Consider the following 13,923-nt stretch of genomic DNA (forward strand, 5'->3'; position numbering starts at 1 on the left):
ATGTTGCTAGCTGCATAAGCTGGGAAGTTACTACTAGGAGTTTAGTAACAGGAATAAGTGTCAGCTTTCAAAGTAGCTCCAAAATAAGAAAGCAGCACGGATTCAAAGGAATGACAATCCTTTCACAAATAATACAATTTCCCCAAATAACTGGCATGCTACATTGTTTTATTCACTAAGTGAAACTTAACAGTTAGATAGATCTCCCTTATTATGTGTACTTGAAATGAAAATGAGATGTGGCAGAATACATACAAGACAATTTCTAGAGAATAATGTGGCCTAAAAGTTTACTGAGCATCTGCTTGCATGCTTACATGACTGATGGGTCATAAGTGGGGAACACACTCAGTAATTACAGAGGTCTTTCCTCAAGAATATAAATTACATCTTTATATTACAGCAAACAGTCATATATTAAGTATGTGTCAATAAGTCCACTTTCTTTGAGATCTTAGCGGTGGTTTAGGGAATTTTATTTTGTGGGCTCTATTTTAACGGCCTGCCAGCCTCTAAAACCAGGTGTCTTGGCAAGCAGAAATCTGACTCCACCTGCCTTAGAACAAAATGAAAATTTTAACTAACATAAAGTCAGAAAATCTCTAAGAGTTACCTAAAATAAATTCCCCATACAGGTGACCCAAGATACCCCAAAACTTAGAGGCAAGTATCCTCACTCACTAATTGCAGTTGTACAGAGCTCAACTCGAGACATCTCGATGTTGCAACAAAACAGGCTCTGTCGTAGGTAAGGGAGCAGTGACACAGTTTGAAGCATTTGTGGGGAAAACTGTCATAAATATAGGCGGGTCTTATGATAAACTTTTCTCTAACACACCAAAATTCTTGTCAGTAACAACTGCTTGCTATGTTGGACTGGATTTTCAGTATGTTTCTGGGGAGCCTGCTGCAGAGACAAGCCCCGGCAGCCCAGCTGTCCACATAGCCTGCTGGAGGGACTACCACCTCTCAGTTGGGTCTGGTAGCTCCTAGGCGGAGTCACTGACCTGTGACCACAGGGCTACCTTAGGAGGGAGCCTTAGCTCATGTGGTGTGCTAACTTATCACACAACCAACTGAGAATCCCTTAACAAAATGACCAACTTTTATTAAAAACTAAGAAAGAATATTCCAGGGAGTTTATGGATTAAAACAGCCAGTGTCATCAGCTTCCAAAAGCAGCTCTGTCTCCAAAGCCAGACTTAAATGAATTAGAAGGACACAGCTGGAGACCAGGACAATTTACAGCAATGTATCACCTTCTACTATTCCCTAGTGATCCCAGTCGACAGGAATGCAATAGCTTACATGGACTCCAGCTTAGTCCTTGTGTTTATGGTCCAAACGAGCAAATCCTTTTCTTGCTGAGTTATAAGACAAAGAATATACTTATACCCCATTCTCATGTAAACCATGTTTTTTCCCTGTGCGATACATAACAGCAGTGCAGTACATCACCCCACTTCATCCAAATTGAGGGTGAAATCCTGTCCTTGTTGAAATCCATGGGGAATTTGCTAGTGATTTTAGTGGATGTGGTTTGTGACCCCCCACTAAGTGTCTACATTTCTATTTCTTTTCTTTTTTTTTAATGTCTTCTTAAATGGTAGGCATTGTTCCCTATCTGTCCTACATGTAAAACTGAATGCTGACACAATACAATGAAACTGAGGTCTGCAACCTCTAGACAGAAAAATAAAACCCTCAAAGTAAGAAAAGGGAAAACGCGTTACTTCAGTAAGTTTAATTCTTATGGTTCCAACATTTCAGACTCTGACTGCACATTAGATTTCAAATGCAATTATAACCTAGTTACCTGCCTCTTAACACTTCTGTTGCATATTGTCACATTTCCCCAAGTATCTTCTGAATGCACTTTATGATTTATTCAATAACTGTACAGGTGTTTCCGCTATTAAATTTTTTAACTAACCTCAGTTATAGGTAAGCACATACCTACCTGGACTTTTACATATATAATTATTCAACAATACTAGATGTGAACTAAGGCCCTCCTTTTGACACAACTTGTCATGGGAAATGGTACACATGAAATTTTCTTAAAATTTCAGTGTTTTTCCTAGGTGTGCTACATTTGAAAATGAAGTTAATGAAAAGTAGTCTCGTACTCTCCCAAATTCTGTTACATGAATGTCACTCATAAGAAACCTTCCTGAAATGTCCATACTTGTCTTTCTTGCATGCAGTGAACAACAGTGAAGCAGTTAACAAAACCAATATTTAAGTTATCATAATTAGTTTGCACCTTAAGGTCATAAAGTAGTCCTAAATAAACAGATCACGTAATTGTTTCAGACTTATTGCTTAGGCCTCTCTTCAGACTGACACTGACTTTGCTGCATTGGTTTATGCTCGATTCACATTTCTGTGGTTATCTTTGCAAACACAGAACTCAAAACTTTTGAATTATTTCTAGGTCTAGATTCTGGACCATGGTAGTTGATAGCGGTACAAGCTCAAGAACACTGGGCCTCTTGGATGTCTCAAGTCCTCTGTCCTGCTTTAAGTTTTCAGTGCAAACAGGGAAACCCTCTGGTCAGAAATAGCGCTCTGAAGTTGTCAATTCATAATCTTACTGAAAACTGGCTGCTAGAAATAGCTTCTATGACCTGTTTTTCTTTTAACTTTTGCAGTTATGTCAAAAGATATTTTAGCATGGAAACTACATATCTATTTGGACAGTATCCACTTGAATTACAAATGCAAATATTTATAGCACATCATTTAATACAAATTCATCTTGTCCTTATTTAAAACAAGTTCTAGGTTCTAGTTCCAGCTTTCCCTGAAGAGATTCTTACAGACAAATGCATTACAGGTGAAAAATCAACTGTTACCATCAACTACAGCATCAATATGTCTGTGTGATGGATTCACAGAGAGATGATGCCTGAGGCATAAACCTCAAGCAAATTGCATGGAGGCAGCTGTGTTAGATAAACAAGCTGTGCATTTGAAAATGGGAGAGGGAAAGAAGCAAACACAAAGAAGGTCTGGCAAATTTAGCCCCAATTTATGCAGGTAAACATTTTTCTATTGTTGGATTGGAGGTTAATTTGATTTTCAGATCTGTGTTAGATTTTCCACCTTTTTAATTCACACTATCTTGAATTGCCACAGATTAATCCACTCGTGCCCAAAGCCACAGATGAGTTGTATTCACTGTCATAGCTGTAACATAACTTAACTCAGATTGTCAGACTGTTAATATCTGATTGTGTGCACTATGCACACTTTCAGTTAATCATTAGGTCTGAAGTCTGAACAGAAACTTCTAACAGATATGAATATAGACTTTCTTAAAATCAGGATTCATTATACCTGTTTTCCCTGCTGGGATTTTACTAACATATTTATAATCAGTGATTAATCAACCTCCTCTCAGACTTCTGTTCACATATTTGCCCAAATATCAACACATTTACACCTTAGGTCTTCAGTTACATTTTAGGACAGTGTTTTGTCATACAGCTTACTACTTCCAGCATTAAAAAAATCTTTCTGATGTCATAGTGAAACAGCAACACTAACATCTACAGATGAGATATCCAAACAACAGAAATATGACATACATATTAAACAATTCACATAAACTATTAAGTTGCTTAAATGATAAAATATATTTTACATTTAAATTTGCACACTATCTTTTTTTACAAAATAATTGTAATTATAATTCTAAATGCCAAATAAAATAATTCCTGATGCCATAGTGAAACAGCAACACTAACATCTACAGATGAGATATCCAAACAACAGAAATATGACATACATATTAAACAATTCACATAAACTATTAAGTTGCTTAAATGATAAAATATATTTTACATTTAAATTTGCACACTATCTTTTTTTACAAAATAATTGTAATTATAATTCTAAATGCCAAATAAAATAATTCCAATTTTCCTTGGAATCTTAAATACAAAGCATCTTCAAATAATTAATCGACAAAGGCCTGAAATCATCTTAATCCTGTGCATATCCTAGGTACAGCTACATATGATACTGTGTTAGGTATTTCAGAAAGAAGTTTCAGGGCTGAATAAAAATTACATTATTCCAGCTAATCACTATATTTGGAGAACAATATATTTGCATCTCAAAACACAGGTTTTTCAATAGAAACTCTGTTTCCCAAGAAGGTTACCCTATTATAGCCAGGTGATCAACCAATGAGTGCAGTTTAGTCAAACTGGATTCAGTGTGTTTGGAAATAATCTGTCACCCATTTCTTCTCAACAGTTCCAGTCCCTTGTAATGGCAAAGTACAGATACTATGGTGAAGAATATCACTGCAAAATCCTATGGCAGTGTAGTTTTGAGACCATTGATTGAATTAATTTTGTTGATGAAGCTGTAGAAGATCCAGTTCTGCATCTTTTGGTCCCCTGCTCACGTACCAAATATCTTGTTTTAACAGTTGTCTACTAGCAACATCTATGAACCTGGAGATCATAGCTGATAAGTTCTGTCTTTGAGTCCATGCCATTGGGCTCTGTGATATCCACAGAGGGTGACGGATGTTTTAGACAATCTACAAATAAAAGAAACTGGAGGTATCTTCCATTTTTCTAACTCCCCCCTCTTTTTTTTTTTTTGCCTATACAATGCAAACCCAACCTTTTACCTCAGTAAAGCTTTTGCATAGGGCACCCTAATGCTACATCACCTGTAAACAGCCAATGGCCATGTTAGTCTCCCGCTGGAGACAGCTCAATGGTACAGGAGGCAGTTTCATCAAATGTGCAGAAGACATATCCTCACGTTATTACCTACCTGAGTAATATAACACAGTACCTTTGAGACTCTGCTAAACATAAGGGAATGGTATTATTACAGCACTGCCAGTGAGACTGTAGAAGGTACTGTAGGGCGGTTTCTCCTCTAGGTTGAACCTGGTGCATTCCATAAAGTATTTGTTTAACAAGAAGCAAGGCTATACAGATTTCCTTTCTGCTATTGGACACTATGATAGGAACAGAAATGTACTTTGCCTTTTTATAGTGCCCCTTACCACTTCTCATAAGGATGAATCTCACTAGTTTCGATACCCTTGCAACCTGAGTAACTCATTGCTATAGCACATCTTACACAGACCTCACTGGGAGTTGCCACACAAAAGCTTCAGGTGGTGTGACACGCAGCTACATGTCTGCTTGAGGAATTAACTTTAGAAAAAACATGTTGTTGCCAGTTCTTGGCTGACAACATCACCTCTGTACTATTTTCTGAGAGAAATCAAAGTGTTGACTTTGATCTATAAAGCTCTAAGTCTCATCCATTTGAGAAACATTTTCCTCTTGATGTAACGCTGCTGAAACTGAGGGCAACTGCAGAGCTTCAGCAACCCATGTTCAGACACAGATATCATAAGACATTCTAGGCAAAAGTCCTCCATCCTGAATCACTATTTTACCTGTGAGCTCACAAAATCTGAATTATTTATCAACAGGTAGAGCACAAGGAAATACCCAGCTTTCCTTGTTTATTTGCCTTAACAACAGGGTAAGTCCATGTTACACAAGCATGGGAAAGGAAACCTCTTTGTAGATAAATGTTCAAAAGATATCTTTAGGTTAAATGGTATTTCATTCACTCTGGAGACTTATAACTGTGCATTTAATAAACTAAAAATGAGCAAACTAAATACAAAGTAACCAATTACAACTGCAATTAAATCTTAAAATGCCTTGTCAGTAGATGCAGTTAAGCTAGTACTCTCTCTCTCTGCCTCCCAATTACAATTAAAAACAGCACATTCCCATATTTAATCTTCAATAATTTCTTAAAAATTACAAGGAAAGACTTGCCCAAGAAGCTGAAAACTATTAAATGTCAACAAATAAAGGTGCTAGCTATACCAAAGAAATTACATGCACACATATTGCTTGTGTCAGCTTATTCTGCTAGTATTCTCCCAGGAACCAACAGGAAACCCTTTGACCAGCCCAAACAGAGCCTCACAAGATTCCCTCCTCGTTGCTAAATGACTGCAGTTATTGTATTGAAAAATGACAAAGCATCTGCCTGGCATTCCTGAAGAGTATGCCTATCTTTCATCGAACAAAAAATTGAACACCCCAATCAATTATGAGAGGAAAATAAGTGGCCTCACCAGCTTCCAGAAGCAGCTCTTCTCAAGCAGTTCAGATATTTCTGTCTTCAGACAAAGATAAAACCATTAAAAAGATAAAGCTGCAAACTAGCCCACATTGCAACAAAGTACTTTTTAACAGGAATTTTAGTCAATATGCGGACAGCGGTTCACTTGGACTGCCGTATGTAACAAGTGCGAGCCATTTATCGTAAGAGGAAAAGGGTCCAATACCTAACTCCCCCAAATTGGAGGCAGTTTCACCATGCCACTGAAAACTGCATATTTCGTCAAAAATATCACAAAATTTGATTTAAGGTTACCTGTAAACTGTACTCTTCATAAGCCAAACTCAAAGGGCTTGCAAGATTGTCTACTTCTGTTTGCTTGGTTCAGTCAGAAAAAAAAATTTCTCACTGATGCCAGGACGTTCTTCAGCAGGATTCACATTAACTGTTTGCTTTACCATCATTTCCTTCATCGCACTTGCTGACCCTTCTTTTGTGATTCACCACACCTTAATCAGGAAATTACTCCATTTAACTCGACGGGGCATTAAGTTTGGAGGTTTTGGTTTTGACTTCAGCCACACAAGTGTTGTTGTGCTTGGTGATTTGTTCAGGGTCATTGGAAGTCTGATTTTGATACTGTATATTGATTCATACCCTCTCCATTATTAATGCATTTCAAGTGTGTGCAGATTTGTGTGTGTGTGTGCACACGTGTACATACACACAAAGGAGGTAATATTTTCCAAGATTAAAAGATTCACCCATCTGGAATCATTCAAAAAGGAAATACATGTTCAAAATTTGTGGTAGCTTTGAAAACCTCAGTACCCTGTAGATGGGTAAACACCATAGGTGGATTAGACACATACCACTCGATTAGTTTTTCCTGAAACTTACAGTGAGTAACCAGTATGAATTTAACTGTGGAGAGACCAGCACCCCATCATAATACGGATACATACTCCCAGACACAATCTCATCCAGTAACATGCGTGCCTAGCTAAGAAGAAAAGCATTGAAATAAGTGTAATAAAAAGGGCTCAGCAGAATTAATTAGTGGAAAGTACAGCAGTTCTCAAAACCTTGGGAACTTTTCAGACTACTAGTTGGAGGCAAGTCCAGCTCTATATCTAACAAGGTCCATTTCTGTTCAGTACATTTGTTTATTTATTCTCCAGATTGAACAGGGGATGAAAAGCAGATATGCATGAAACCAACAGCCATGGCTCTCTTTTGTTTAGGATGATCCATTGTTGAACAATCTTTCACTGCAGCCAAAGGGCCTGTTTGAACTTCCTGACTGTTCATCACACATAATTTGGAGTATTTAACATTATGTCAAGAAAATTGCCCACTGCTTCCCACCATGGAAACCTATGGGAGCTCTATATCTTTAAACTAATTTTACTTAAAGTATTCCATTGAATAGCATGACTGTCTCACTATAATCAGTGCAGCAGTAATGTAATTAATCTCAAAATTGCTGTGGGGAGTACAAGGCATCTCAGTTGCTTGTCGTAACAATCTAAATTAGTGTATTACTGAAAGATGTTGGGGAGGAACAGTTCATTTTAGGTAAATGCTGTCAGGGTATCCGTCCTTTCTTATTTCTAAAGCTGAAATTAAAACTATCATCATAGTTCTCCTTTTGAAATCCAAATGAGTATGTTTTGAGGTGGGAAACTATAATTAAATTTGATGTGGCATTCCTACAGATGCAGTTTTGCATTTTATAATAATTAAATTTGTTTGAATAAAAATTCATGTTTTATTTAGAAAAGAAAAACTGGTTTGGCTCAAAGCATGCAATTGTATCAGAACAATTCTCTTTTGTCACTGAAACTCCACAGACCTGCTTCTTCTTTTCCTAAGCAAAAAATTATTCTTGCTGGTTTACTTTTTGTACAGCTATCCTTTAACTGTTCTATCTAGAGATATTCTGACTGGGCATGCAACTCCTCTAATGTACAGCATATCTCAGAGGTGAACTTTAAATAATTAAATTTAAAAGAGATTCCACTAATAATAGTGATTAATGACAATAAATTGCGGAGAACAGCTGATGCAGATACCTGGAATCCCATACTTGGTGTTGTTTAACCCCATCCCCTCTTCAGGAACTAAATCAAACATCAAATGAAATGAAAAACATTACCCTAATATAAAGGTTATGAAAGGTGACGAAAGTAGTAAATTCAGGCCAGTTTGGCCTGTTATTCCCTATGGTGCCACAACACAAGAATAGGAAGTGTTTTCAGTTTGCTACTACTCTGACAAAAATCAGCAGAGTAAAATTTTATCTTTTAAGGTCTAAAGATTAATCTTTCAACCGCAGATAAGGGAAGTGACTAAGACTCTTGTTGGGCAAAGAGTTGAAAGCGCTTCTCCTGCTCAATGAATATACTCCCCAACGTTAAAATCACAAGACAGCATGTTTGTCAACTGTCTGAAAGAAAGTCAGATACTTCATTTAGATGTTGTATTTTTTCAGCGATTATTCGAAGCAGAGCACTGAACAATCCAGAGAGATTATCACCTAATCTGCTCTTTTAATACATGTAAGAAATCAAAATGTAAGTAAAACAAGCACTGAATAATTAAAGAAATGCATAACAGTAAGGGCCTGATTTTAATTTGCATAATTTTTCCCTTAATAGTGCCTAATTAAGACATCAGTTTAAAAAAAAAAAAATCCAACAGAACTCTAAGATTTTCCACACTGAATTAACGCTAAGGACTTTTAATGGATGTCTTAATTAGACTTTGTTATTCATGTAAATTTTACACAAATTAAAATCAGGTCCTGCATGCAACATTCCCAGCTGAGTCTCAGAAAAAATGCTATATGGGACTGAAAGACTTTTAATCCATGCACAGATAGCAATTTGTATTCTAAAGCCGACATACTCCATCTCCACTTTTTGGTTTAATTTGCATTAATATTGTAACCAACAAAAATCACATAGTTAGGATTTCTCCCTTCAAAGTAAATTTTTATTTTATGGACCCACTTTTTTTTTTAAAAAAAACGTAGAAAGTCATGTATCTGGACCAGAGCATTAGCCCATGGGGGAAATAGCCACACTGACCTTCTGAACAGCCCAGAGGGGCCATATCTGTTATTCAGCATAGAAAGTTTGATTCAGTCTTAAGTTCTGTTGCTGTTGTGCCTGAAACACATGCTGAAAGGCCTGTCATTATTGGTGAAAAACAAAACAAAACAAAGCCCAAAACAAAATGCAGTCACAACAACCCTTTCATTCCTGATAAGACAGTCCTTCCAAAGGAACCTAACTCCTAGGAGCAGGAAAACCTGACCGTTGTCTCTTCAGTTTACATTCCCAAGGCTCTTCCAAAAAACATGCTAAAGCACAAGCTACAGGGCTCCACAGGAGCCTTTCTGACAAGGCATCAAAAATAAATAACAGCCTGAGCAGCAAAGATTACATTACACTGACACTGGAAATGTTCCATGTATTGACAGACCACGTCTCCATTGCAGTTTATCCTATAGTGCAGATTACATGCTAACTCTATGTGCTGATGCTATCACGGAAAGCAGTTTTGCACATAGTCCTTCACAAACTACTTTGCTAATGAAAACCATGTTAATTTCCCATATCAGACACAAGTCTGAATTGGTGTGGCAGCCAGGAACTCATCTGTTACTGCGTATTCTCTACAAAAGGAAGAAAAACCATTTTGTGGGTCTGTGAGGTGCTCACTACAATAATGTCTTTGCATCTGTGCAAAGAAACGTCAGGTGCCTACGAACCAGGGCAAGCATTACCTTGCCAGAGTTTATTTTCATTGTCGGTCTATAAATATACCTGTATGTCCGTGCATGTGCACACGTGCGTGTGTACATATCAGGGCACTCCTTGCTCCATCCTGTAGCAGGAGCTTCATCTCCGGCAGCCCTGCATGGCCACAGAGGCGCCCAGCCTGCAGGAGGGGTGCGGGACTAGAACCTGCCCTGTTAGTGCTGCCGGGTTATTCAGAACAAGTATTTTTCTTACGCTTGACAGAGGAACAGCGAGTGGATATGACTAACCTGCGCCCTTTATTCAACCATGCTGAACAGGAAAATTTGCTGGATTGCTTATATGCCAGCTCCCAGCTTGCTCTGAGACCAGAACTAGTGAGATACCAGTCTAGACGCCCTGGAAGACACATATTCCTCATAGGATTTCTTTTGGAGGGTTTGCATTGTTTTACAGTACCTGGCTAGTCTGCGGGCTGGACGGGTCATAAGAAGGTACATAATTCTTCAGGGTATCCTGAGGATTCAGGTGGGGAGGATATCTGATCGTTGGATGAGAGAAGTAGCTAGACGGGGCAGGAGGAAGAATAGCTTGTGCTGGAAATGGCAATGGTGAAGGTGGAGGTGGAGTTCTAGTTGAGATGACTGGAGAAGATAAAATAAAATTAAAATTACTTCGCATCTTGTTTCTTCTAAAATTCTTCACCTCTGTGTTACAGCAAGAAAAATAAAAAGTCAGTTATAAATCAGTACACTGCACTCCTGCTTCATGGCGTATTTACAGAAAAACTTACATGTCCTCCCCTCACATCATCCCAGGCAATGGAAAGTGCTACTGTTTCAAATTCATAAATACTGTATCTTGTTTTGGTTTTGTGGGTTATGCCATCGTATTTTTTCATTTTTTTCTTTAAACAGTAATCATTCTCCAGCATAAAAGACATTTCAATTACACAGTTTTCCAATCTGGAGCCCAAATAAACAAAACAAATATTTTACCCAATAAATAAAACCTACACTTTTATCCACAGCACTCCAACTGAGGAGAGCAAAGTCACCAAGTCGTAAGAAACAGTTGGTGATTCCTCACTACATTGCACTCTGCCTGCCTCATGTGGGGACGCGGTAATAACTACTCATCAGTAATGCCATGAATATTAGCTAACCTTTGTGAAAATGCTAATGGACATTCAACTTCAGGGCCTGGGAGACCAATCCATCCAATAAAAATATCTCTGACAAACAAAAAAGTATCTACCCTATACATATATTTCTTTGCATTCTCTTTCTTCCCAGCCCCTACAAACACACACTTCTCTATCTATAGACTATATGTAATGTCTAAACAACCAGCAATGTTTTCACAGTGAAAGGAATGTACAGCATGTCTTGCTGCTGCCCAGTCGTCTGGCTGGAAGTGGACAGTGTTCTTCTATCACACTGCACAACAACCCGCTTTCCACTCTTACTACAAATCTAGAAGGCACCTATTTGGCAACATATTACAAAAGAGGTACTGAGTTCAGTGGAAATGGAGAAAAGACAATAGTGTTTTCATTAGTGGGAGGGTACAAAATCAGGTCTGTATAAGCAATGTATTTCATAAACTGCTCAGGGTTCTATACTGTATCAGCACAAGCACACCAACACTGCTCTTCTGGACCTCCTCTCATATCATTGGGTTTTTTCAGCTTAATTTTTAAATGACTTGCTATTTTTGAGCTGGGACCAAGTCATAGTTTGCCCAAGAAAAAAACAAAAGTAGGAATGTTCCAAACTTGCTGTACTCGGTAATCAAAACCTTGCAAATCTCAAAACCATTGCTCACTGACATAATAGAACGGGCTACACAGATAGAGATCATGTTTCCTAGCAAGTAAATAGCTCATCTACAAATTAGGTTATGACTGTCACTCAAATACATATATCTAAAAATTATACACTAATTCAAATATAAAGATCTACACATAAGTATAGGGCCAAAAATAATTGTGGAAGCTTCTTTTGTGACAGGTTTATTTTAATCACAGCCCCACCAGTTCAGTTTAATCATAAAACATTAGTTACTGCTCTGACATGTGGGAGCTGTGCAAAAGAAACACAAGTGAGTGGAAATCTATCCCTTCCATTTCACCCATCATCTCTGATGTGCTTGAGTATTTGTTGATAGTGGAAACCTTACAGAGACCAGAATGAGTCCAGGCTCACTTTCATAATACAAAATAAGTGGATGTTAAGGGGAAAATAGCCCTTACACATGAATTGAAAGAGAGGAACTTGAAATCATGGAGAAATCACAAAACAGAAACTTCTCAAAGCAGAATTGCACATTAAAGAAAAGAAGAAAGAGTCCTCAAATCTGTTTTACTCCCCTAGTCACCCAGCTCTGCTCAAGAAATGAATCCCTTTACATGCAGTTTGTAAGGAGACATGACGAGCTGCTGAGGGGAGCCTTCCAAGGACCGTGTTCTCATCTGAAGAATCAGGGTCACTCTCACCTCCACAATTAAACAGACTGTGATGCTGGAATTTCCCTGTCATTCCTGATAAACCCTCAAGATAACATGTATGCTGTCACATTTCAAGTGTCTCCTTCACACTTTAAATGAAGTTTTACTATGGATTTACTATGGATTTCAGAAAACAGATGTTGAAAAATACTTAATCAGGACTCTACCTCTTTAGACAGAGCATTCAAAAGAAGCGCTGGAATTATTTCATTGTGTCACATAGTGAACATGGTTGTGACTTCTCTGGTGTATTAAATCCTACCTATTCTGGTATTTAAATACAACATAGTCATAGCAACAATAATAAAAAAGGATGTAGGTGGAAGGAGGAAAGATGGGGAGGATTTTTCCTCTGTCAGTTTCTTCATGCAGTTTACAGCTTATTTTATTCACTGGTTAATCCTAGATCCTTTCCAGTGGCTTGCAGCAGTCAGACTACCTGAACTGAGTTTAATGAGCATTCCTGCAAGGTTACTCCAACTTCTTCCATTTCTACTCTCATCAGTATTATGAATGGGATTAGGTCTCTAAGAAAGTCTGCAAAAATGCATCACAATCTGATTGTAGGAAGGAACAGACCAAATGAATATGGAGGTATTTCTTCCTCCTCTATAAACCTCACCACTGTGTGCAACTCCTGGGATTCCTGGGTGGTGATGCTGGGGAAAAGTGCTCAGTCTTGGTGAAGAATCCTGGGGAGAAGTAGGACTAAACAAAGGCTTTTCAGGCTTCTTCATTGTAGGAGAAGACATATCTGCAACAGAAAAACAATGGAACAGTGACATTAGCTTAGAAGCCCGTCTCCGGACACATCATTTTGTAGACTGAAGATATTTATTTTTACTGTTCTTGCATAAATATTGTTTGGTCACCCAGCTCCCCTATGACCAATAAACTGATTTTAAACTATAGCTTTCAAACTTGAGAATGAATAATAATCCCCTAAGTGTTCTTTGTCCTGCAAAACAGAAACCACACTCCTTTCATACCAGACAAGCCAAACAGTGAAGAAATGCATGTCTTCAAAACCTCCCTAGACACTTCTCAGCTCCCCAGAACATCACCAAATCATCTGCTCCTTCAACAGCCACATAATCTTTATTGCATTTTTTAATGGAACGCCTACACTCAGGTGTGTAGTGTAACTGCCATACACATGCCGGTTTATGGCATTTATTATTTTGTTATTTCAAACCCCATCCCTTACACTTCCCAAAACCATAGTGAAACAATGTAACCTCCCTAAGAATAAAGGATACTTTGACTTCTCTCTCTCATATTTTCCATGTCTCAAGTAGGGCCTTCCCACCTCTTCCTTCCAGTTTCCCTATCAACAAAAACATTTCTTTAGAGCTCACTGCGTGAAGATAGCACACTGGTAGGGACAAATGTGTGATTTCTACCATGCAGGGTTACTGATATTGCATAAAGCAAAAATACTGGATTATTTCTGAAAGTTTAAATTAATTAAACAACATTCGTTGGGCTTTGCACCCAATTATTTCAAAGTTTTTATAATAT

The 13,923-nt window shown here is 37.9% G+C and overlaps 1 protein-coding gene across 2 annotated transcripts in view; it reads right to left on the minus strand.

The window, feature by feature from the left end:
* The window catches only part of NFIB (nuclear factor I B), a 177,032-nt gene that overhangs the window by 27,387 nt on the left and 135,722 nt on the right, over positions 1-13,923 (minus strand). For both annotated transcript variants that reach the window (XM_009274275.2, XM_009274274.2), the window contains exons 8-9: positions 13,025-13,156; positions 10,353-10,537 (exon numbers count right to left, since the gene is read on the minus strand). In XM_009274275.2, coding sequence (XP_009272550.2) covers positions 10,353-10,537; positions 13,025-13,156 — 317 coding nt within the window. The remainder of the gene's footprint in view (positions 1-10,352; positions 10,538-13,024; positions 13,157-13,923) is intronic.

The sequence above is a fragment of the Aptenodytes forsteri genome, unplaced genomic scaffold (genome assembly GCF_000699145.1).
Source record: "Aptenodytes forsteri isolate BGI_AS27 unplaced genomic scaffold, ASM69914v1 Scaffold46, whole genome shotgun sequence".
NCBI classification, from domain to species: Eukaryota; Metazoa; Chordata; class Aves; order Sphenisciformes; family Spheniscidae; genus Aptenodytes; species Aptenodytes forsteri.